The following is a 25,391-nucleotide window of genomic DNA, read 5'->3' as shown; positions in this document are numbered from 1 at the left end:
CTCTGGGGGCTCCTCCTGGAGCAAACAGCTGCACCATGCCAGCTTAGCACCTCCTAAAAGGGAAGGCTGTGCCTGGGCAAGGGCCTTTCTGAGGAGTGTGGCGTGGAGGCTCTGCTGGTGCTGCCCATGCTGCTGTAGCACACGAGCTCCCTGCAGCCCAGCTGGCCTGCTGGGGAGCACCAACAGGCCAGGGCAGCCTGCCAGGTCTCTCAGCTGCAGCAGATTCTTTTAATGTGGCAAATATTTGCTCTGTTCATCACACCAGAGAGCCTGTGGATCGCAAAGACCCCACCAGTCTTTACAGAAAAGGGAGAGTAACTTTTTGATGTGTACATGTTCTTCACTAGCACCTTGGAGTTGCATTTAGCGTCTTTATTCCTGCTATATATCCATGATATGAAGCTGAGACCCTGCAAGTTGATCCCATAAAGCCAGTGGCTAAATTCAGCTTTCTCACTTCATTGGGATGAACTGCAGTGTGGCTAACTGCATTGCTCAGTGACCTGAAACCTCCTCTTTAGAAACAAATAAACAGAAAACAAAACCAAAAAAGGCTAAAACTCACAACATATAAAGGGACTGACTCCCAAGACACTGATAAGACTGGAATGATACATCATTTAGGAAACAGATGTATCAAGTTTGCATTTATCTTATTATGGAATATAAATTAAAGAAGTTATTAGATAGTAATGTGTCAGAATCTTTACATCTGTGACTCATTAGCCCTGCTGTGCACATGATCCATTTCTCCTCCAGATAAAACTACAACACCCATGTAATGGAAACGAGAACAAACAAGAAACCTACATAAGAAGTAATATCTGAATAGCAAGCAATAAATGACATTTATTGAAAAAATTAATAAACAGAACATTTTTAAACAATTTCACTTTTACTCATCAGCCTTTAGAATTATAGGACAGGAAGTTTCAGTTACCACTAAATTAACATATTCACAATTTGAGGTTTTAAACTCATATTAATTTGGACTTATTTCATCTTCAACATAAAGGAGAACTGAGAATTAATAAAGAAAGGTGCTTATTCAGTAAATATAATGGTTTGTCATGAAGGATTTTCTTTTTCCTTGAGAAGAAATGAAGACTTGAAAGATTTGTGTAGCTGTACACAGAACCATTTACATTCAGCACTTCCCAGTCCAGCCCCAGCACTCCCAAAGCTTCCCAACACTGCACAGGCAAGCTCAAGATTAGCTGTCAGTGCTGCAGTTTTCTGCCTACATAAACAACATAGGAGAAAAGGGTCAGTCCCATTCCTCCATCTTCAGCTTAGTTACTTCTTCCAGCTTCTTCCCAAGCTTTCCTTCCTTTGCCCAAAGTGGTCATAATCTTAGACCTAACAGTCAGATACCTGCAATGCCAGTTTGGACCTGGATCATCTCCCCATGAGGAACACAAATCTTTGGAGAGAGACAGAAACATGGGAAAACTAAATGGAACCCAGCAAAGACACTACAATAGGTCCATAGTTTTTGCATGTGTGAGAGGCTTTAGAAGGCATTGCACCCTTTGGCATCCATGAAAGATAATGTTGGCACACAATGAGCATCTAAAAAGGCATAAAAAGAGCTATCCTTCTCACAAAATGAGTTCCTTTCCTGTCACTGTGCTATAAATATAACCACAAATATTCCCTGGATCTGTTTTATTTTTTCCCTATCGAAAGCTGTTCTGAACGACAGATTCAAAGTTACTCAATTTTCTCTTTATTTGGTTTGCTTCTTGAACTGCACATAGGAAGGGTTCTTGTTCTACACCCTGGGAGGCCCTAACAGAATACAAAACACTACAGTCATCAACAGCGACCACTGGTCTACTAAATTCCTCTGCTGACAGCTACTCAAGCTCACCCTGAAATGCTAGCTGGTTACAATTTCTAAATTAGCACAGTTGCCGCATGCCTCACTGCCATTTTTGCCCAAATGCCAAGCAAAACATGATGCCTGATGGAGGCCAACAGCCATGGAACAACATTACCCACCTGGAAGCGTGGGTAAAGCCTATTTGCCCCATACAATGGCTACTGAGAAAACCAAGGGATGCCAGAACATCGTATCATTCCCCCCCCTCTGTCTGATTTTTTTCACTTGGATGAAACAGTTGTCCCGTTACATTCAGCACAGCCTTGAAGGATGCAATTCCCACTAGCTGTCCTAGATTTTTCTCAGTACTCTCAGCTTTGTCCATTGGTCCACATGAGGTGCATATTCTAAGGTTGCCACGACCTTGTCAGAGGCAGGTATGGCAGCACTAAGCAACAGTGTTACTGGTTTTACACTGTGCTGCCTACACTCCAGTCTCACTGCTGCATTTGCTCACTATAGTAAATGTCACAGTCCTCTCTAGGATTTTCCTCCTGACCTGCCAATAAACCCAAGCTGCACAAGCTTGCATGTTCCTGTGAAGACATGGTAAATGAGACAGGAATTACCACCTGCTGTTCTCTTGCACTTCCTAAGGTTACAGCCAGCTGCTGCTATTTCACATCAAATCACACAGGCTTCAGGCCAGAGTGATCCTGACACTCTTTATGGCTGCTCTGCCTCTCTCCAGCACCACCTCCAGTTCTAATTAATCCCTCAGACTGAGCACCAGTCCTGTGGCTAATTATTGTACCTGCCCTGGGGAATACAGTGTTTGGTATCACCCTGTAGAGTGCCACAGACTCTCAGCAGGAGCTCTCTTATATAACCCCTTTTATCCTAACTGCTGCTTTCTCCAGCAGCAAATCTGCTAACAAAAACAGTACACCACACTAGGACAAGAATCCAGAAATTTCTTTTCACTTAGGCAAATATTCAGCAGAGAGTTCTGATTTGGATAGATTACTTAATGATTCAGACTTTGTAAAAAAATAGTAAAAATGCAGTGTTTAAGATCTAGCATAAAGAGATCACTGTAAAACCATTATTTCCTGTAACGATCTCTGAAATCTACCTGACACTGCATTCAAACTGAATAAAACTGGGAAAAGCCAACACTTCTCCACTTTTGTCCTAATATTAGATGAATTTTCAGTGAGGCAAATGTCTTTTCTACACAACTCAATTATGTGTTCTGATGAGTGATCACACATCTGACCTCGATAAAATATCCTTCCTGAGGGCAAACCTGCTACTCTCACTGAAAGTGGTGGCAGGCATACAGTTAACTGCAAGATGGGCTGGTCCAGAACCAAGTTGGTTCTCAAAATAAAAATCTCTCCTGGCTTATGTTTATCTATGAATTTTTTACCTGCTGCAGTTATGTGATGCAGGTAAGTGGTTCAAGCTTCTTCTCTGTTGTTTACTAGGACTAGATTTATTTTTTTTAAGAGCCGTTTTCAATCAACTTTGTCTAATTCAAATGTTCGGTGCTGCAGCACTTCTGCGTGACAGCTGTAGTTTGAGATACAACAACTACATGATGTATTTTCAGCCACAGGACAGGGCTGTAGAAAAAGGAACAGGATGTACAGGGACTTCCTTCCTCACCATTCCTCTGGCATTACTAAAAAGGGGCAAGATGCAAACCAACTGGTGGGGAGAGAAGACACGCAGTGCCTAGCTCTGAAGACAGGAATGACAACATCCTCCTCTTGGGAGCAGGTATGTGGCACTTTCTCTGGAGTGTCACAGCTGTTCTACATTCCCCACGGGAACCTCAGGAGCTGAACATCAAAGGCATAGCTTGGCCCTAGAGAGTCATTCACAGCCAAAAAGACACTCTTGTGAACTCTGACTCTCAAGTCTGAGTGTCCCAATGCTTCAGACAAAGTTGGCAGCCAGCACCATCTGAGTTCTTTCCTAACCTCTCCTAGTGACAGAGCGCCAAGTTACCTTGCTCCAGTTTGCTACCCTAGTTTTGCCTTAATGGAAAACAGGGGAGCCACAACAGCCCAACACCACTGAAGTGCAGACAATTAATCCCAGGAATGGAGCAGGTAAACACCCCTGCTGCCTTCTGGCAGATAAGGAAACTAAGTCTTAGAAGTAAAATTAACTGCTCACAAACAGATTGGCATTAAACCTGGTGTCCAGGAGTTTTCTCAAGGATTCTGCTTCAGAAAGTTATGCTAACAGAAGGAATCACTAATGATTTTTTAATATTTTTTATTGTGGCACACTAAGGGTGCAGTTTGAAACAGTAGCTAGATATATCTTACATCTTGATCTATAATGTGATGTACACAGGTCAATTAACAACAGAAGAAACAATCATGAGTGTAATCATCCTGGTAAAGTTTGAAATTAAAGCAGCACTCTGTGTCTGCTATATGTTTGAAATAACATACAATGAAACAGAAAATATGCTTTCAGACATAAATAAGAATCATCAAGAGAAGAAATTAATAGCATTAAATAGAATTTAAATTATGCAAAACAATATTTAATTAACATAATACTTATTTTTACTCAATACTATACATTTTTGCATTGACAAGATGTGGAATGAAGATAAATATTATCAGCATGAAACATTCGGGAACAGATCTTCCTGTAATGTAACTGATCCATCTACATTAATTTCACTTAGCAATATCAACCTGACCTCACTCCAAAAAACTCAGTTTTGCTTTTGGGGAAGGCAAGAAACCAGATTAGTTTATATATTACTATTTATTATGTATTACTATTTATATATTACTATTTATTTTGTGAAACAAACCTGTTCCTTTCTTTAAAAAACCCAACCAAACAACAACAAACAAACCAAAGCCAAAATCCCCCATACAGTAAAAAATAGGATGGCTTTAATGGGGGGTGAAAAGTTAATGGTCATGGTTTAATCACTCAGTAACTAATATTTTCTAATTTATGACTGAGGTACTGATTCAAAGGACATGAATACAGGTTTTCCATGCACTGTCACTTGGAGCAGGAAAAGGCTCAAAATAATTATATTTCTTATAAATATATTATCTAATAATAATGCACGTACACTAAAAAAAAAAAAAAGGCTTTTTAAAAGTTTCATTTTTAAAAAATCAGGTCAAAATTTACTGCTTGCACACCTTTAATTTCCCTTTAATATGGCATAGTTTATATAAGTTGTGTCTATAATAAAACAAGTGAGGCAGTACTTCAATTTTAAAAGAGAGTTATGTCTATATATACACATACACATTTGTATTTGGTTATTTCAGTAAATAGACTGCTTCCAGGACTACTTCTGGAGATACTGGGTAATTTTGAAATAGTCTGTCAGTACAGAAGAGTAGAACTTGCAAAGCAATGACTTCTCTCTACCAGGAAGCAAATAAGTAACAAATATGTTAAAAAGCAAACAGAGGAAAGGATTAACTTGAAAAGAACATTATATCTCTATCAGAACATAACTGTTTTAACAGGACTCAAGGAATGTTTTTAATCTTCAAGTCAATAAAGGTTAAAAAAATAAAATAAACTTCCGAGTTCCTGTCTTTTCTAGAACTTCATCTTTCCTGCTTAATATATTTTTGAGATATTATCAGTTCTGTGCCACCCCAGCCAACTGGAAAATTTACTGAAACATACCAAAAGTAAAAAATCATTTTATGAAAATACTTAAGTATGGCTTCTGGGTGGTATCTCATTTCACCTAGACCAAGCCCAATTTAAAACCAGCTTCTAGCTAATGATTTCTAGCCCCGATAAACAAGAAATCTCTCATGTATCTGAACCAAAGGATAGAAGATATTTATAATGTCATTTACAGAAGGATGAGAAAAGACTAAGAATCATAGAGTCACTAAAGTTGGAAAATACCCCCAAGATCATTGATTCCAACTTTCAACTCAACACCACCCTCATCCACTAGGCAGGTCACCTGGTTATAAAAGGAGATCAGGTTGGCCAAGCAGGACCTGCCTTTCCTAAACCCATGCTGGCTGAGCCCAATCTCTGGCTGTCCAGTAGGTGCTGCATGATCACACTCAAGATGATCTGTTCCATAACTTTTCATGGAACTGAGGTCACATTGACAGGCCTGTAGTTCTCTCAATCCTCCTGTAACCATTCCTGTAGCTGGGTGTCACATGGTCACCCTCCAGTTGTCTGGGACCCCCACAGCTGGCCAGGACTGATGATAAATGATGCAGAGTGGCTCGGTGAGCTCTTCCACCAGCTCCCTCAGTACCTCCATGTGAACCCATCTGGCCCCAGAGAGTTCTGAGTTCCTAAGTGACACAGCGCGTCTATCTACTTCTTCTTGGATTGCAGGGGGTCCATTCTGCTCCCTATCCTTGTCTACCAGATCAGGGGGCTGGTTGCCCTTGGGACAACCAGTCTTTCTGTTGAAGACTGAAGAAAAGAAGGCATTAAGTACCTCAGCCTTTTCCTCATCCTTGATCACAAAGTTCCCCTCCCTATCCAATAAGACACTCCGTAGTAGCTGTTCTGTTCCCATACATTCACCTCTGAAGACCTAGTTCCATAGGTCTTCATATTTTTCTTTATTTTCATGTTTTTCAAGATGCAGTCGCTACTTGGACAATCCATGCTTTGAAACCCTACCATTACAAAATTTTCAAAGGCTTTTTTTTACTGGACTAGAGCTGAACAACTGGAGCTGAGCAGCCTGATATCACCATTTATTCCAACAGTCCACAGGCTAAACTCCATCATTTTTAATTTTCTCATGGCTCAGCACAGTAAAGCAAATCTCCATGGACATTTCATGAAGCCATGCCCTCTGAAAAAAGAAGAGCATCCAAAAGATATACTAACATTACCATTTCTTACACTGGTATGAAGGAAAGCTAGCTTTGCATTTGACCTAAATGTTTAGTCAACCAGAATGTTAGAGTAATTAGAGATCTGATATAAAAATACATAAAGAGATAAAAAAAGATTTTTTTCCAAATAAGATCAGGACTCACCATCAGTACCTTAATGGTGGTCTCATGTGATTAAAAGCTGTATTAACTTTCTGCTCAAACTCAGAGTATTAATTTCTATATCACTCACACTACTAGAATGTGTTTTGGCTCGCATTTTCTATGCAGTATGGACACTGGTAGATCAAGCCACATGGCATTATGAACTAGAACCCTTATGCCATCTCTGCACAATGACGGAGTCTGATCCACAGATTACTTCTGAATAATTAAGAAAACTCCTCAGATACTTTAAAAAAAAAACAAAAAAAAACAAAAACCCAGCCACATTATTCTAAAAATATAAGTGCCTGGCCTCTGGGTGGTATTTGCAGGGCTGAGTTCTTAGTGTATGACCTTATTGAAGGTATTTTCAAGAAAACCTGCAAAGCAGTTCGGTATATATTCTACATGTCCAGTGACTGTGAACATTTTGAGATAACTGGTTACTATTTTTACGGTTTTGAAATTATTTCAGAAAGAAAGATCCCTCAAAAATCTCAAGGTGAAAAAACCTGGGTGGGACAGAAAACAGTATCTTTGACCTCAAAAGGGTAATTTTGAAATTTCAGACATAGCTTAGAATACTAACAGTTTTTGTTAAGTGAAAAGCTTGTTACAAGCGGGTATGTAAAAGTATTAACCCAAAGAAACTTCAGGCTCCATACCTGTAAAAGATGAATTAGCATTAAAATGTTCACTGCTCTTAGATATTATATCCAATCTGTCTGCAAACTTGTCAAATCCAAGTGTTAATGTCATGCCCCAGTTACTTTCAGGTATAATGTTTCTCAAAAATAAAATTGTATGCCATTACCTCCAAACCCATTTATTTTACACAGGCAGTGATGGAAAACTATGTGCAAAGGTAACCAACCAGGACTAAATGGGTTTAGTTTCATTTGGTGCATGAGTGCCTTACACATAAAAATTCTATTAATTATATTGTAAATCCCCTGGCACAGCAGGTTGAGCAGACTCACCCTGAAGACTGTTATTAGAAGAGGTAACTGCTGTACCATGAAACATAAAATGGTCACAGGCTTCATAGTACTTACTACTTGTGAAATAAGGAGGGGGGGGAAAAAAAAGGAGAAGAGGCTGTGCAACACATTCAAAATAGATTAAGGGAAAACCAACAATACTGGGAAAATTTCCCGAGTTTAACCCATATACTTAAAAAGGAGGTATGTTACTACAACCTGCATTGACTAAAGAGTTGGTAAAGTTTCAGCTTGTCCACAGGATGCTTGTTACCATCTCTTCCTCTTCACTGCTGACCTTACTGAATTCCTTTTCTGTAATCAGATACAGAATTCAGTCTCAAGTGCCAACTGCAGCTGCATATACAACTTTGTGATGTCCTTATATATTAATACCTCAGGTTGGATATTTTCTGCTTTTTATCTGCACTTGATTTACCAAACCCACAAATGGTCATAAATATTATTTGTATGGCTCAGTAAGGACTCTACTGCCTTCCTGCATACGGAGTATGTCTTGGCAAAATAGGACACAACAATCTCTGCATAGCACAGGTCCCATTGCAGTAACACTGACCAAACCTGCATCTTCTTATTGGGCACTGCCAACACTTCCAGACCTGGCACTGAAAGCCACATATGCTTAACCACTTAATAGTTCTTATATCTCTTCAACATTTTTCCAGGATTTCTGCATCATCATTCCCTTGTATTGATACCACTTCATTTGTTCTCCAGCATTAAGACCTCTGGGTCTTTCCCTGAAAACTTCTCTGACGGTCATAATTCCAGATTCTTATTCTCAGCTATGTAATGCTCTTCAAAACACTGATCTTCCCCATTTGTTATTGGATCCCTCTCTTATACTTCCATCAAATTTACTCTCCTGTTCTTTTGGATCTACAGACACAGCTGTGAATGTACGAACACGCCACCTTCTGCATGTAAGGCCATTTAGTGCAAGCACTTACACACAAGCCTGTCTTAGGCCACCTGAATGGAGCATCCCTTCCTAAGCCACAGGCACTGCTCTCCTTCCCTGCATCTCTCCTCACATTCCCCATGAAACCCTGCAACACAGAACCAGATAAAATGTACAGCCTCCGTCTCTAAGAGACACTTAGTTTCCTTAGAAGTTAAAAGGAAATTTCTACTTTATTCAGAGCCTTTAGTTTTAGTCTGTGTGTTAGTCACCTAGAAAAAGGGCATGTTGCTCTCACTGTTACTCTCTGCTTTCTTTTATTTATTTAAGTAGTTTTCCAGCTCTTACTGAGTTTCAACTGAAATAATATTTAAAGCTGTTCACTCTCAGGCCACTGTCTTTATGATGTGCAGCCCTAGCACCAAGCATACCAGGACACCCTGGTAGTTAAGGGAACATCAAAATCAGCTGTGAAAGCATGTTGTGACTTTAGATAATCTTACTGGCTGAAAAAATGTAAAATCCAATTAAATCAAATTATATGAAACAAAACAGCAGAATGAAATAAAGCTGCAAATTCAAAATATTTAACATAGTTAACAGATGAAAATAATCCATGGAACATACTGTTATGGGAAAAATTATAAACATGTAACCGAAGAGAGTTACTATATCATCCGAACAATGTAACCAAGCGTTTTCTAATGAAGCACAGATGTAAAGAAGAGTGAACTAGCACAGCCAATCCGTTCGAACTTACACTCCTGTATGCCTCTATTTCTCTGTTAAAATAAACATGACGTTTAGAAATTAAAAGAACCTTCTCATTTCCTAAATTAAATCATGTTTTAACTGTCTGGATTGTAACTACAAGGTGATAATATTGTTATTTTTAGAAATATTAAATACATACATGTCAGGAAAAAAGCTAATACATGCATACATTATATTTTTTTATAATTCACTAAATATTAGCTACATTTTACATCAAATCCCACTGGCCCTCTGCATTGTGGAAGCCCATGCATGGCATGAACACATTGCTGGGGAAACTGGTTTGGTTAGGAAAGCCAGCCTTATACAGCAGAGCAAAATCACTGTGGATGGAACCTGCTTCCACCCATAATGGAAACTGTACACTATGGAACCACTCAAATCTTCCCAGACACTTCCTGCTCCCGTTCAGTATTGCTGTCCTGCAGACACTTCAACATGCAGGGTAAATGCAGCTAATAAGCATAATTAGCTCAGACAGTGTATTTTAATTTAGTTTTGCACTAAAGACTAATTGCCTACTCAGCGAAGGGGAAGTGGAACATTTTTTTTAAGATGCTTACCCGAGGGCCCTGATCACCTTGATCTCCCTGCAAAGTGGAAAGATGAGATGATAGGTTTAACACAGCATCTGTCTGCTACCCAGCTCTCTTGCATAATCTAACATTTCACTGCATCAATACAAACAGTCTCTGGAGTTCATGCTGGGAGGGCTTTCCAGTCACCTTGTAAGAATCACCCGAACACCAACTCACCTTCTCGCCTTTTGGACCAGGAGGGCCCTGAAAGAAACAAAGGCAAAGATTAATTACTGATACTGATGAAGTCCTGGGACACAGTAAGAAACAAATCTGTGCCAATCTGCAATTTCTTCCCAACAAGGTATCTCTTTATAATTTTTAACTCCAAATGCCGGTGCTATTCCAGTGATGGCTTCTTCACTGTACTAATAATAGGAACTGCACACTATTTCTTGAATAGTTTGCTAACCCTGTGTGTTGAATCAGTCTACTTAGACAAGCAGAACTATGCCTGAAATGGCAAAATATCTACAGATTTCACTTAGGGACAATAGTTTATCTCCTATCAGATAATAAAATTTTTCTTAGACTGCAAAAGTTCTTAGGAGGTACACTTAATAAATTCAAATATATATAAATCTGTCATGTATTTTGGCACCCTCCTTCTCTTTGATTGCCAAAGAAAAATGGATTTGAAATTCTAAAAGTAGGATTTTCATTCCTTTCTTTGGCAATACTGATGTTTAGTCTCGAGCAGAGTGTTTAGGCAAAATGAGCTCTTTGTGTAACATGATTTTGCAGGAGTATTACTTTTTGTTACTTACCACCCAACAAACAGTAAGGTGACAGAATCACAAATAGGAGGTCCTTTCCTATTCCATTTTTATTGAGCACTCACCAGAAAGCTAGCAGCAGGTTTCTAAACAACTAGTTTTTCAGGTTAGCATCTTGTGAATAAAAATGCTATCAGTCTGCAAAAACCTGCCTGCTTACACAGTGCAGACTCTACCTCCAGCTTTCTGAAAGATATGCAGGTGTTTCATTACAAAGAACTTCATTACCTGAGATACATATGAAAGCAGCTGTAAACAGAGAGGAAGCCATTCGAGCCAGCATGGTTCACTGTGATAACACAAAGAGAGTGTGGGGCAGTGTGTGTGTGTATGTGTGTGTGTATGTGTGTGTGTGTGTGTGTGTGTGAGGGTGCATGCAGAACAGGAAAAGACTGTCACTAACAAGACTGGTAAAAATTCATGTGGTTCAAATAAATGCAATGGAATGGAGGTCAGTCTGCTGTGTATTAAAGATGTGATCAGCCACAGGCAAGTCTTTGAGAATCCCTGTTGTAGCCAATTTTCTGCTTAGTTTTAAGGGCTTCTGATGCATGCCAGAGAAGAGCATCTGCTGCTAAATCTTTCAAGGAATTAAAGCATATGCCTCTCTTTCCATGGCTTGCCATCTCTTCTGTCTGCTGCAGAGGACACAGAAACAAGTCTGCCTCCTGATGTCCCCACATCTCCTTTGGGAAGGACAGTGCTCACTGACAGCTGAGTGGAAACTATCTGCTCAATTAACTATGACCCCTGCCCACTTTGCATTGCCCTACAAGCACTTGGCCTCTTTAAAAACAAATTAAACAAAACAATTTAATGAATAGATACAACCCGGCTGCACCTTTAGAGTCTCTCCATGTATTTTTTTGTAATACTTTAACCCCTACTGTGCTTTCCCAGTTCACATAATATATACTGAAAACTAAGTGCAGCACTGTCTGATTTTAGCTACAGTCTCCACATACATGTATTGAGACGTGACTTTACAGTAGAGCAGGTCTGCTTTGAAACTCATACACACATGCCACTATCTTGTGAATTTGTAAACTCATACCATCAGTACCACAGCAATTGCAAGTTGGGAAGAACTAAAATCAGCCAGTGCAGGCTGTTGCTGCCTTCTCCACCGTGAATGCGAAGCACAAGTGAAGAGCTTGCGCTCGTGTGTTCCACCTCCTTGAATTACCAAGCCATTACTGGCTCTGAATATCTTACTGCTGCAAAGCACAAATAGCATGACCCCTATCTGCTACAGTCAGAATCCTATTTCTCAGGCCTTAGGCATGAAATTATAGATAACCTGACATGACTGAGGCTGTAAACAAATGTCGTCTTGTGGGAGCTGTTGCTGCCTTCATTTAGATGCTCAATGCCGTTCCTTTGCCCAAGAGTGGCTCTGCTTCTGATGGGTTTTGGCTCATAACTTTTCTGAAGCACGCTTGCCACAGCTCTTCCTGTTGGTAGAAACTACAACAGGAGAGATTACATCAGCTGCCTGAACTAAGCTGGCTGACTGGAACAGAAACAACTTAGAGCTCACAGGAGGGGTTCAGCCACCAGATCTGCAGGGCCACTGCGCTGTCTCCCTGGTACCACTGGAACCACCAATGCGTTCAGCCATCTCCAGTGCACAAGTGGCCCCTTCCCCTACCTTGCATATTTTCCTCTGCCAAGAGTTCCCTGAAAGTACAATCCATAGCCAGACATGCTTTTTAATAAGACTGAACCATATCTCCCTTTTTTTGCTCATTTTTCTGTGCAGGATTTTCTGAAAACGACCTGTGCACATCATAATCAGAATTTGTTTTGTTTTTATTGCTTGGTGTTTTCTCTCCCCGAGTGGCACACACCATCACCTCTATCGAGTCATCCTTCCAGCACACAAATTTTTCTTAAAAGTCTTCATAAACATCTGACAATTCTATTGTACCAGGAGTTAAAAACAGCTTTTCAAAAGCCCACAAAAGCACTTCTGGTGTAAGCATTCTCACAAGTCTCTTCGTTTGTATTTGCAATGCTTTTGCTTTCTGCAAGAGTCTTGAGAAACAAACAACTGCAAATAAAAATGACTCTTTTGGATCCAAGTGAAGATAACCAGCAGGGTTCCATCAAAATAAAAATTAATGGAATACTTTCATGGCTTGTTCACCCATCTCTGGCTTTTCCCCCACTGTTTCAATTGTTCTCTATTGTTTTTGCAATTTTAAACAGAAAACTCCTATCCTCAGCCTTTGACATCTTCTTTCTATTTGTGCTGCAAAATTCTCCCAAGGTTTTTTACTGCAGAGTTTATTAGTGTGTGTACACTGAGCGGAGGCAGGGAGGGGGAAAAATCTGAGGGAAAGTTGGGTTTGTGGGGGTGGGGTGTGATTAGGAGACAGATTTGTTTAAAGGAGGGCAAGGTTTCTTCTGTTTAAGGGTACAGACACAAAGCACAGAGTGAGTAAAATAACACTAGTTTTGTAGGCCACAGCATAGACTTGCTGCTTTTTTCCCAGGGAGACTTCTGTGCTTTCATTTATGAGATGGCAGAGATCAAGCCGCGAGCTGCCGAACAAATGTGAAAGCATTTTGTGTAAGTTATATGAAACGTCTGAGGTCAGAGCATTTCTGAAATAACTTTGCAGTGTTTTCACTGGAAACAGAGGCTCTTTTCTCAAAGTGTAATTATCTACTCCAGACTACTATACATTTCCAAGGAGAGTTTATAGCCTGTTTCACATAAGCAAGGCCTTGTAAATCTCAAACACATGCAAAATCTGCATTTATAATTAGGCGAAAAATACTACTGTTTTTAAAACAAGGTTTCCTAAAGCAGACTGAAAGGCCTCCAGGCACCTGCCAGCCAAAAAACAAAGCTGAAATCAGAGTCAAATCCAAAAAACAGCCATATTCAGGATTGCCAACAGGTGACCCCTCCCTGCCTTTTTTTTTTCCTATCAGAATCCCATTTCCATACTCTGATGAAATTTTACATTATAATAAATATGTGTACAGGAATAGAAAGGTAAGTGTATGCAATACCAGAAAACAGGAGACTGATCTTTGCAGTCTTCATCATCCAACATTCCCTTAGAATTAACTGAGTGTGATCAGCATGATTTTTTTTCACACAGCTGAAATTTTATAATTAATTCCTGACAGATGCAATTTTGTAGTCCACCCTTGAAGCCTACATAGTTTTGCAAAAGTTACAGCCAGAGACCTCTTAAAAAGCCAACAGTTGACTTACATTGGTTTTACAAACATTCATAATTATCAAAATTCTCTTACAGATATATTCTCTCCACATACCTATTGCTACAGATCTGCCTTTAGCCATAATACAGGAAGCTCTGCTGCAAACTCACCCAAAAGGCTCCAAGAATTGATGGGACAGTAGAACTGAAAATAGTAAGGGACTCTCAGCCCAGACTACAAAGAAACAGCAATGCTGAAGGTTCTGTAGAAAGCACCACAGTCAGTACAGAGGAGTGCAGATTTTTCCTGACTTTCCAGACTGACAGACTGTATCAGACCACATGATGCCTCCAGGTAATGTAGGTAAAAGGTAAAAGGTAAAGGACCAGCCAGTCCCCAGCACAAGTTGGTGACAACCAACCAACCAATAGAATCCGTGACAGTCCCAGGTCCCATTGGGATCATCCACCCTCACAGCCCCTAAGGAGCACAACACATCAAACTTGGCAGCTCCCATCAGACAGAGCTACCACGGAAGACACAGGTGACAATCACCTTTCAGACACAGTCACTGCCTTCCTACACTCCCACCGCAGCAGCCACAGGCTAAGGCAAGCTGGCAGCTGGAGGACTGAATGTAGTTTGTGAGGTTCAGCCTTCATTTGCATTTGGGATCGAGGGGCACACAGTGCAAGTCATCCCACAGTGTGACTGGCAGCCTAAGGCAACAGCAGCCTTGCAGAAATAAATGGAATAGTGAAGCTATTCCAACATCACCCAGACAAATCAAAAAGGGAATCAATTTGCCAGCTTAGTGTAATCATGTTTTAACAACTAAATATCATGCCATACATTGCCTAAGTTAATTCAATATTGCAGATTACTTTAAGAGTAAAAGGTGGCTTTAGCACGTAACAACAAAATAATCAGATACAAAAGCTGAACTTTCTTTCTTTGAAACCTGATTCATGACTTCGATAAATTACAAGAATCTGACTGGAACAACAGTCCCCAGTCTATCCTATAATTGCTGCAAAATATTAGCATCAGATGTGCTGAATCATAGGAGGTTACACAGAGCATTATGAAACACCCATCGTGTTTCAGAACTATTTTGAAGTTCCTACACTCATTTCAGTCTTGTGTCCACCATACAAACCCTGAACTACTGAGGCGATGTGGTTTTGGCATCTGATGAGCTTGGCCATGCTTTCAGCCAGTGTTTACATATGCTAGTTTACAATGCCAGCATTTCACCTTGCAACAATTTTGTAAGTACTCAGAAGAATTTTCAGTGAATCTGAACAGTTTCTACTGCTGAAGTGCCTTCCTTTTTACATGTTTTATTCTTCTCCTGTAATATTACTGACTTGTAGTGAAAACTTCAACAAACCACCTCTCATAAGACTCTTACTAATATCTCGTTTCCTCCCCTTATATTCTAAAGTTTTTGTTAGAAATCCTAAGGCAAAGAAAAAGAAACCTGAATTTTCGACACAATAATGGTGACTGCCTTGAACAACATTATGTTAATGATTTAAGCTGAGAAATATAAAACTGATTTATATAGCAATCTAGATAAACAGCTCCGTTAGCATTCACAACAAGCAAATTATAAATTACTCCTGCTATAAATTCGTAAAAATGTATTCAGAAGTCAGTGATTTATAGCAAGATATAAATCAGACAAGTTTATTAACTACAGGCAGGAGAACACAGTCTACCCAAAATGTCTCAAGAAACTATTCAGACTGTAATTTAGACATTCATTTCTCATGCAGCACTCTTGATGAGGTTAGGATGGGGTGGATTTTTGAAAGCTATGATGCTGCACACAAAAACCAGTGTCCAGTGTCCCAAGCAAGAACCTGCCTAAAGGGGATCTCCTCTTCCTTTCCTTTCCTTCTACAGACAAACATGTTTCTCTTTGAAAGCCCACAAAACAACCTGAACAGTCCTACAAAGACTCTGTGGTATAGAGGGAATATGACTATGTACCCATTGCCTAAGCATGAAAAAACAAGGATCAGCTTTACTATTTCCACAAATTAATTTAAGTAAATATTATGATTTGAATCTGCTAAGTTTCTTGTGAGTCAGGTAGCTGCTGTGTGTGACAGTAAAAACAATTATATGTCTGCAGAAAAAGCCTGTCACGTTCTTAAAGAAAAGAAAATGGCTTCTGGTAAAGTCAAAAGCCTTCTGACTTTCACTTACTGCTCAACAAACTGTAATACATCTATTTCCTGAATCTCAGCCCTCATTGCCTTGTCCACAATGAACCCTCCTAATTTCTGCTTGAAGCAGAAATTCACTGATGAAGTTAGAGATTTGATGCAATACTGTAAAGAACAAACAACAAAAAAACTCCACAAAGGAAATGTCACTCTTGTGAACTGGTAAAACAGGACAAAAATACAAAAATACAGATGAAAAAACCTAATACTACTGTGTCTCTCATGTTATAAGAAAACAACCAGAGCGTTTGATTTCAATAACAGGAAGGAAGGAAGACTGCGAGGAAGATACAAACACAATCTTCATTACTTCAAAACCACAGAAACACAAATTTTTGGCTGACACTCAGAACTGCAGGAAGATATAATAAAACACAACTGATGTGGGCTCTACAGAATCAAAATTCAGAAAGCAGACTGAACAGGGAGATTTTTGTACTATTACTGTTATATTTGCCATTTCCACTGCAGTCTGAGGATTTTTTGGAGTTCCATCTATGATTTTTAACAATATTTTTAATTAAAACATACTATCAGCTTCAGTGTTCAATATTTGGTTTACAAAACATTTCAAAAATGAGACATTTTTGATACAGACTGGTTGAGACTTCCTACTCTTCCACCCATCCTCCAGCAGATCCTTCCCATCAGATGTCCACCTAAGACTTGAAAAAACATCACATGCTCTGTTAGAATCACCAAAGAGTTTGGGTTGGAGGCCTTTGAAAGTCATTTAGTCCATCCCCCCTGCAATGAGCAGGAGCCTCCTCAACTTGACCTGTGTGCTGGTCAACAAGTTGCCCATCCAACCTGACTTTAAGTGTTTCCATGGATGAAGCATCCACCACCTCTTTGGGCAACCTGTGCCAGTGTTTTACCATCCTCACTGTAAAAACATCCTTCTCTATGTATCTAGTCTCAATCTACCGTCTTTTAGTTTAAAACCAGTAACCCTTGAACTATCAATAACAGGCCCTGCTGGAAAGTGTAGTATGATCAAGATTAACTCCTCATCCTCTGGTATTTCAGGTAGGCTGCTCTGCACTCCTCTACCCTCACAGAGCCTCCCTACTTCTTCCTCCTCTTCCTTTAGTCCCACTTGATCCCATACTAAATGGCTATAGAGCAGAATTTGTTTTTTATCCCTTCTCCAACAGGAATACACACACTTAAGAGTGTGTGTGTGTGTGTGTGTGTGTGTTTGAGCATGCTGGTGGTGGAACTTAAAAAAAAAATACTGCATTTCTATATCAGCATTCATTCAATAGTTGAAAAGTTGATATATAGCATGGTAGCTGTCAAACAGACAAGAATGAGTCTTCTGTCAATAGCAGAAAATATTTATTTTAAGTCATAGGATTCTTGATAAGATTCAATAGTTTGTAAGATTCAATAACAAAAGAAAGTGTAGTTGATTCAGTCTTGTGCCTTTTTTAATAAGTATTCACTATGTTCAACAGCAATGATGCCATAGGAATTCAATGAGTTAAAAATATATAAAAAATAATGCTTGGTAAAAAAGAAGACAAGAATTAAAGGCTGCTGTCAAATTTTACAATAACAAATATTAGAGTGCCAAGATTTTTCAACGTTGATTGCTTCACCTTTTCTTTAGAAGAAATGCATTATTTTTGTGTCAAATTACTGAAGCAGAGAAGTTTTATAGCTCTAAACTGTTTTTATTTCTATAGATTTCATGCCTTTTATTTTGCACTAAACATTGAAAGGGATACACTGAACATTGAAACAAATGAGAAAAAGTAACTAGCACTCCTTAAAACTTCTGGTTACCTCAGTTTATTAAAATAACACTGCCACAGTACCACTCCAGAGGAGTTTTCTGCACTAGCCAGTGAGAACTGCACCTGTAAGCAACCAGTAAGCAGAATGTACAAATACAGAGCTGTTTTTCCCAAAAATACTCATATCCTTCTGGCACCCTGGTCTAAGGAGATATTTTGGGCATTGATGTCTTGAATCAAATCAAAATATTCTACTTTAGGGAAGCAATTAATATGCCCCCAAATCCAATTAAGAATTTGAGGGAAAAAAAAAAATAAATAAAAAAAAATTCATAGAAGAAAGAGTAGCAGAGTGAAATTTGGAGCTTATAAAACTGTATTGGGATTATGAAATTACATTCTGTCTCTCTTTCCTAACACAACAGAAATTGAAAAGAAAAAGAATACATATTTTGCCAATCAAACTCAATAAATTATTTTTTCAGATTTTTGAGACAAAAACTTCACCATTAAGTACATTTGTACTTCCTTTGGTAGATTTTTATCCATAAGCCCGTTCTCTTATCTATTCCTAAAAGCTTAATAAGAAAAAAGCTCCGCAATGGGAGTTAACAACTTTTATTTTCAGAAACAGTAGTTCATATTCCAGTGTTTCAGCTGTTTTTAACCTAAAATTTGAAAGATGGCTTCTGTAATTCAAACACCTCTGGTGCTTCCCTGATTGTTTACCAGCCTGGTAGATAATTCAGGTGAAATGAGAGTGCCCTTCACTCATTTAATCTTTTTTTGTTTGACTTAAAAGAACCTTTTTGATGAGGATGGCAGGCTGAACTTCAGATACTTTGAAGGAAACAGAAAAAGGATGAAAGCAAGGGAACGGGGGAGTTTCAGAGCAATGGTTCAGAGCAATGGAGATTCACCACTGCCACTCACTACCTACAGAAGTACCTATGGTGATCAAAATACATCTTCCAAGCTCCCCAGCCTTTTGGATATTTCAGCTTTGCTGTCTGCATTACTACTATGTGATGAAAAAGCATCCAAATATCCACCAGGCAGATCCTCCTTTGACCAGCAGCTGAGTGAAGGAGATTTATGTATTTCATTAACAGGTGCTGCACAGGGTCCAGCTCTACAAAAAAGTAGTAACTACACAGAAACATATGACTTAAATTAAAAAAAAAAACCCAAACAAACCCAAACCTCTCTGTTCACCTATTTGAAATAAGGGCTAGTTTCAAAACCAGGCTGTTTTTTGAAGAATTTTGGCCTCTACCTGCTATCATATCAAGGCAAATTTATAAAGTAATAAAGGCTGAACTTGTGCAAACAAGCAGATCTGCACAGCTCACATCTGAAGGATTTGCAGGTAACATGTATTTGCCGTATTTTAACACTAAACCTATTTTCAGCAAGAGGATTTTATCACAAACTTTGAAAAAGGGAAGGCCAGGTCCATTCTTCCATTTACTGTGGTACCTCCACACTGGTTTCAGTAGCAATGCTCTGAGTTTCACTCAGTATTTCCAAGGCAAGGCATACTGTCTATACAATGCTTCCTCTTTTCCAAATTTTGCTACTCAGTACAGGAGATATTTTCTCATCCAGGGTAGTAAAATGTCAAAGAAAGATTTAGATATTCCTTTAGTGTTGTCTGCAAATGCTACTATAAAATGCTATTGTAAAAGTTGTGTGTTAGATTATTTAAATCATGAATGGTTAAAAGAAAATGGCAGTAAAATAGCAGTATAAAGTCAGAGCCATGCAAAAAATAGCACCGGGGCAGAAAGGCTTCTGAGATAGCTACAGATTAAGAGCAATGGAATTATTTCAAAAACTAGGTAACTTTTTAAACTTCAGGATATGCTAATGCTTGGGAAGAATTTATTTCAGCAAAAGATGATACATTCCTCTGAGAATCTTATTCTTCTTTCTTTCCAATTACTCTTTGCAAGTTCTGTAGCTCCTTAAATTGTTCCTGTGCATGGGCTCCACTGGCACTCAAAAAACCCTTTTCACAAGCACAGTCTGACAAATGTCATGATAAAAGCTGCACAAACCCACCTGAAGTGACCTGCAAGTATTAGGTTACTGCAAATGTTTCTGAACTATCCCAGGCACAAGGCATTGCTAAAAAGAGGCAAAGCTTGACACTCTTAAGTCATAACTCTAGTCTTGATGGGGATGTGTCAACCCTTAGTCAGATTAATTTATTTAATGTCAAACAGTATATTAAAAGAAAAGCACAAAAAGTAGCATATAAAATAGTATTTATGTTACAATAAGACAAACAAATGTCAGAAAAAGAACTAAATCCTTCATTTATCGTCACCAAGTCTCTTATCTATAAAGGAGAACACTACAATGATGTATTTCATTGGGCTATTTTGAGAACAGATTTGTGAAGTTTGAGATGGAACACTGATAAATGCAGCCAATTTTTTTTATGAACTAATGTACACATATTTTATATGCAGACATATGTAAAAGTGAGATGACTGAATATATTTTTATAACCTGTAAGGCTGGAAACATCTTTATACAGGAAGTAATTTAAGACAACATAAAGTTTATTAAAAACAAAACTGTTTTCTCCTCAAGACTAAGAATATGGACTACAAAATTCAGAACATCTTCAGGGGAAATCAAACACATATGTATATTTGTACTTAAATGGATATTCATTCTTTTTGGCAAATGATCACTAGCAGACATACTGGGCAATATAGCTGGATTGTATTTCTGAAAATACGTGATTCTCTTGCATGTTTCTCAGCAGCTCACAGCTCTTGAATATTACTGATGGATCTCAGTAAAAAACTATATTAGGAAATCCTATGGTATTGTAGGGACAGACAAAGCATTTTTGAAATTGGCAGTCTAAAGCTCACTAACAGAATGGACACTTCCATGCCATGCTCATTAGTAACATTACTGGCAGTACACAAAATACTCCAATGAAAGTAACTTCTGCATTTTCTGCCTTTTTGTTCCTTCTCAAAACTTGACTCATACTTACAGGAAAAAATAACATATCAGCACAGCTCTTCATGCATCAATTCAATATAAAAAAACCTAAAGCATTTCTAGTAACACAGAAATTTGCTTGAAGTAAAATTTGGTTCAGGGGAATATCATTTTATAAAGGGAAATATAAATTTTGAAGGTTTCCTCTACCAGCCTGAGATCCAAATCTCCCAGGTCTGCTCAAGTTTACAGAACTTCCAAGCATCTAGCACAAAACATCACCTGATCTGATAGTGGCTTTCAAAGAAATTCTGATATTTTGAAAACCTTGTGAAAGACTAATGTCTTAGACATCACAACATTATCTTCAAGTCACAATAAGCTTGATGAAATACACATTTTTATAACTTCTAATTTCTTTTTTTTTTTTTTTAAGCTAGTGAAACTACTGGGATCTGCAACAAATTGAACTGGAATTCAAAGCTAAAATACAGCATGAAGATCACTAAAAACAATAAGCCAGCATGAGTTTAATATCAAATTAAAAACACGTGCAGCAGGATAGTAAAATACTATATAATATTCCTGAACACAGTGCAATACGTTGCTTTGACATATTCCCTAACAGAACACAGAACACACTAGTGGATTTCTGCCATATGTAGTATAAGAGGAAGAAAATACAAAGGTCATTTGATAAAGAAATGATTTAGTAATACAAGAAATATTTCAGAGCCCTTAATTATATTTTGACAACCCTTTGTAATGTCATAATGGAACCACAATACTAAGTTTGCAATCGCTTTTTTGTACTCATATGTACTCTGTTAAGCTAAGCAATGCTTTACCAAATTAAGGCTTGCAAGTAATTTTTGCTTCACTTGCTGTTAGAATATCTACTATGCCCTGGTGACAGCTGGAACTTCTAGATGAATAGATGGAATGCTAATGTGCAATTCCCCATCACATTTACATTGGCATTTGTAACCAGTGAATCAGATCTTCATGTTTATTTTATGAAAACAACCCCAATTCTTTTTAAAAATTAATGATGCCACCATGAAGAAAAGTTGGTAACATCCTACAAAGCTCTTGTGCATGTTTTCTTTTAGAGTTTTAAATATTAGTTTTGTGTATTATCTAATTTTAGGGCTTGCTTTTTCAGACTAACAGTATCATAAATTGTTGCTATGTGAGCTATGAAGTGAGATCAACTTCTTAAAAGTTTTGGGTCAAACTGTTCTCAAAGCCCATCTTCCAAGCTTTCTTTGGAAGCTACTCCCAAAGGAGATCTTCAGATTCAGTAAAAGAAGCCACCTTCATAGGAGCAGAATTTATTTTATCCAGCATATCCAGAGCTGTAAGTTATGTTGCATGAAGAGCCCTTTTCACAGAATTCTGTACAATGAATATTCTTGATTTTCTGTTGGTAGAAAATCAAAAACCTAGACTGAATCGGTAACTGTAAATTAACAGAATTCAAGTCTGATACTTTGTGAACCAAGCAAGAAAATAAGGAATAAACTATCTGTTCCAGGAAATTCCGTGGAACATCTGAACATCTTGCTATTTCAGCACCAGATAGCTACTGAAATTATAGCTCAAAAGCTTGCCTATCAGAGTAAGTAAAAGAACACAGTAGCACAGTTGGGGTAGGAGTCTGGCGTCCTCTTGGTGTCTGACAGAGCCTGATGAGCAGAGCTCTAAAAAGTCTAATTATCCCCAGCTAAGTTCACTTAGCAGGGTACTGTAGGGAAGTCATCAATCTGCCATTAGAGGCTCCTTTGCAATTCCTGACAAAAGGGTGGGAAAAGACAAGTAAAAAAATATGTTGAAAGCAGAGCATAGTATCAAATTGAACAAGAACTTTTTTTGTTGATTCTTGGAACTTTTACTCTCCTCTGCCTTTTTAAATTATGTGTGGTGTTTCCTTAGTCTTGGTAGAACAGATAGTTCAGAACAACTTGCCCCTAAATCTCCAATTCTGCACTCTCCATTTTACAGAGCAAAGAATCTGCTTACTTGCACTGATACTGTCTGCTTAGCCAAGAAAACTGTTTAATATTCACAGCTCTTCTGGTTTACACATGTGCATAAGTTTTATATTTGAAAGTGCTCACTGTTGTTGTCAATGCCTTTTAACAAAACTAACTTCTATTTTATTACATACGAAGCTGAGAAAGCATCATACTTAAAAAGAATTAAATGCACAATCTCCTTCTGAGAAGACACATTCTGGCTTCTTTTGTGTCATAAACACTTACGTATACAGTAAATGAAGTTTTGAGCATGATTTCTCCTCTTAACATTCTCTGATGTGGCTCATTTTAGACACTAACATAAAATGAAAAGCCATGAAAATGGCATTTGTTTCTTCTTGTTCACAAATCAATATGGGCTGTTTCCTAAAAAGGTCTCACAATTTCAAGTGTTCAAAAATGCTATTACCATTTAAGAAAGGAGAATGGCAACTAAACAAAAGTTGTGCCTGCTTAAACACATGTGAAACTCAGTACAACATTGTTTATTTATGCAATGCCCTCAGATTAATTTCTTATCTCAAAATTTGCAGTAAATCATTATTAGCAGCAAAGGCATTAAGGATTTATCTTTGTTATTTGTAAAAAGAAAGGAAGAAACAGACGTTTTTACAAGTCTGCTACCTAATGTTAATAAACTAATTGTTGAAGTTTGACAGCAAAATCTGACCTGCAGCTTGTAACTCAAAAGCAGATTAGGATTTGTATAATCAGACTGAGTCATGCAATTCCTCAGCTGGATCAGAAGTTTAAAAAGGAGCATAGGGTATGAATTTCTAGGAAAAATACCCCACAAGATCATTCTCAACAGTGAGAACAGCTGATGGCCTGGCTACAACCACTGGGGTTCTCCCAGGAGCAGCAATTTTACTGCACTGTGTATGTGAAAGTGAACTATTTCTTCAGTCTTTGGCTAATTATATCCTTTATAAGTGTACTTCTTGCCTCCTTCCCCAACTCTCCATGCAAGTAGAGTCTTGAGGCATTTGTGAGAGCAAGCTGCTAGGAAAAAAAGGAATATGGAATTTACACCTCAATTTATGGTGGTCAGAGCAACAGAAACATGTCCCACTCTAACAATCTGACAGGTAGAGACCATTCTGCATCACTGGTCGACAGAACATTATGTACCTTGCCCATAGCCTAAAAAGCCATAAAAAAACATACACGATCACTTGATGTTATCGACTGCCCCACTACTGAATGGCTTACTTTGAGAGCAGTATTTAACAGGTTGTGGAATGCAGATGGCTATCCAAACTACCAAAGCTGAAAGGGAAGCTCAGCAGGAATTACAATACATTTTATTTATAAAACCCCTTTCTCGTCCTTTCTACTGTCAAATACTCTTTTCTAACATCTAGGAGTCTCCCTACCATCACAGTGCTCTCTAGGAAGTGATAAATATCTTCTCTAGACTGCTGCCTTCCAAACCTACTCAAAACTAGAGTCTGTGGCCTGCTGTGTGTCTCTGTCCTTTGACAAAAACCAGAAAATGAAAAGTTAAAATGGTTCCCACCAACACTGTTGACAGCACAAGCCAGTAATAGCCAGTTTAACCATGAATCAGAATCGCTGTCATCAGAAATTAAAAATACTCCAGTCACATAGCCTGATGCTTGATGGTGAAAGAGAAGACACACATACATTTGTCACCAAAATTGCTGTGGAAACCCTTTATCATGCACCAGGCACTGGAAAGTTTCAGGCTGTTGCAATGTCACATCCATGGATGCATCACATGAAGGAAAACAAGAATCTCATGAAAGCAAATATCAATCATTAATACTTTGTCCATTGCTAATGCAGACTTGGACAGCTGCCAACGAGAAAGGAGAAGCATCTGTGAGGCTGCTGTACCTCAGAGTCCCACACAGAGAGTGCTCATGCATGCTGACATGAGAGACAAAGTATGTTCTGCTAGAGATAGGCCAGGGAGAGGACCTTGCCCCAGAGAAGGAACAGCTTGCTGGCTGAGATGAACTCACACCAAATTACAGTCTTTAACAGTTTTACTTCAGCAAGATTTTTTAAAAGGATTATTTTGTTTTCCTTCACCATAATATTAAAAGCATGGTTTCTAGTATTTACATGAACCTTACCTCTAAACAACAAAACAAGTTTAAAATAGCCAGCCTTCTCTCTTTAGCCAGATAGTACATTTCTTACAGAATTAACATCAGACTAGAAGCTAAACTTTTTCTCTGAAAATCAGGAATACTTCCATTATTTGGAAAAGAGAAAGCATGGGCAGATTTTGGTTGTATAGATTTACTGGGAGAAGAACCCTTTCTGGTTCAAGCTAGTCTAAATACATTTTTATATTGCTGATAAG

General features: G+C 38.4%; 1 protein-coding gene across 1 annotated transcript in view; it reads right to left on the bottom strand.

Moving 5' to 3' along the window:
• The window catches only part of COL25A1 (collagen type XXV alpha 1 chain), a 297,565-nt gene that overhangs the window by 91,187 nt on the left and 180,987 nt on the right, over window positions 1-25,391 (bottom strand). The window contains exons 6-7 of the mRNA XM_088056988.1: window positions 10,293-10,319; window positions 10,101-10,127 (exon numbers count right to left, since the gene is read on the bottom strand). Coding sequence (XP_087913114.1) covers window positions 10,101-10,127; window positions 10,293-10,319 — 54 coding nt within the window. The remainder of the gene's footprint in view (window positions 1-10,100; window positions 10,128-10,292; window positions 10,320-25,391) is intronic.

Source organism: Pseudopodoces humilis, chromosome 6 (genome assembly GCF_049639895.1).
Source record: "Pseudopodoces humilis isolate 2021_Gansu_Grassland_sample_001 chromosome 6, ASM4963989v1, whole genome shotgun sequence".
NCBI lineage: Eukaryota > Metazoa > Chordata > Aves > Passeriformes > Paridae > Pseudopodoces > Pseudopodoces humilis.
Note: the sequence above shows the minus strand (reverse complement) of the source record. Positions and strands in the feature narration are given on the sequence as shown.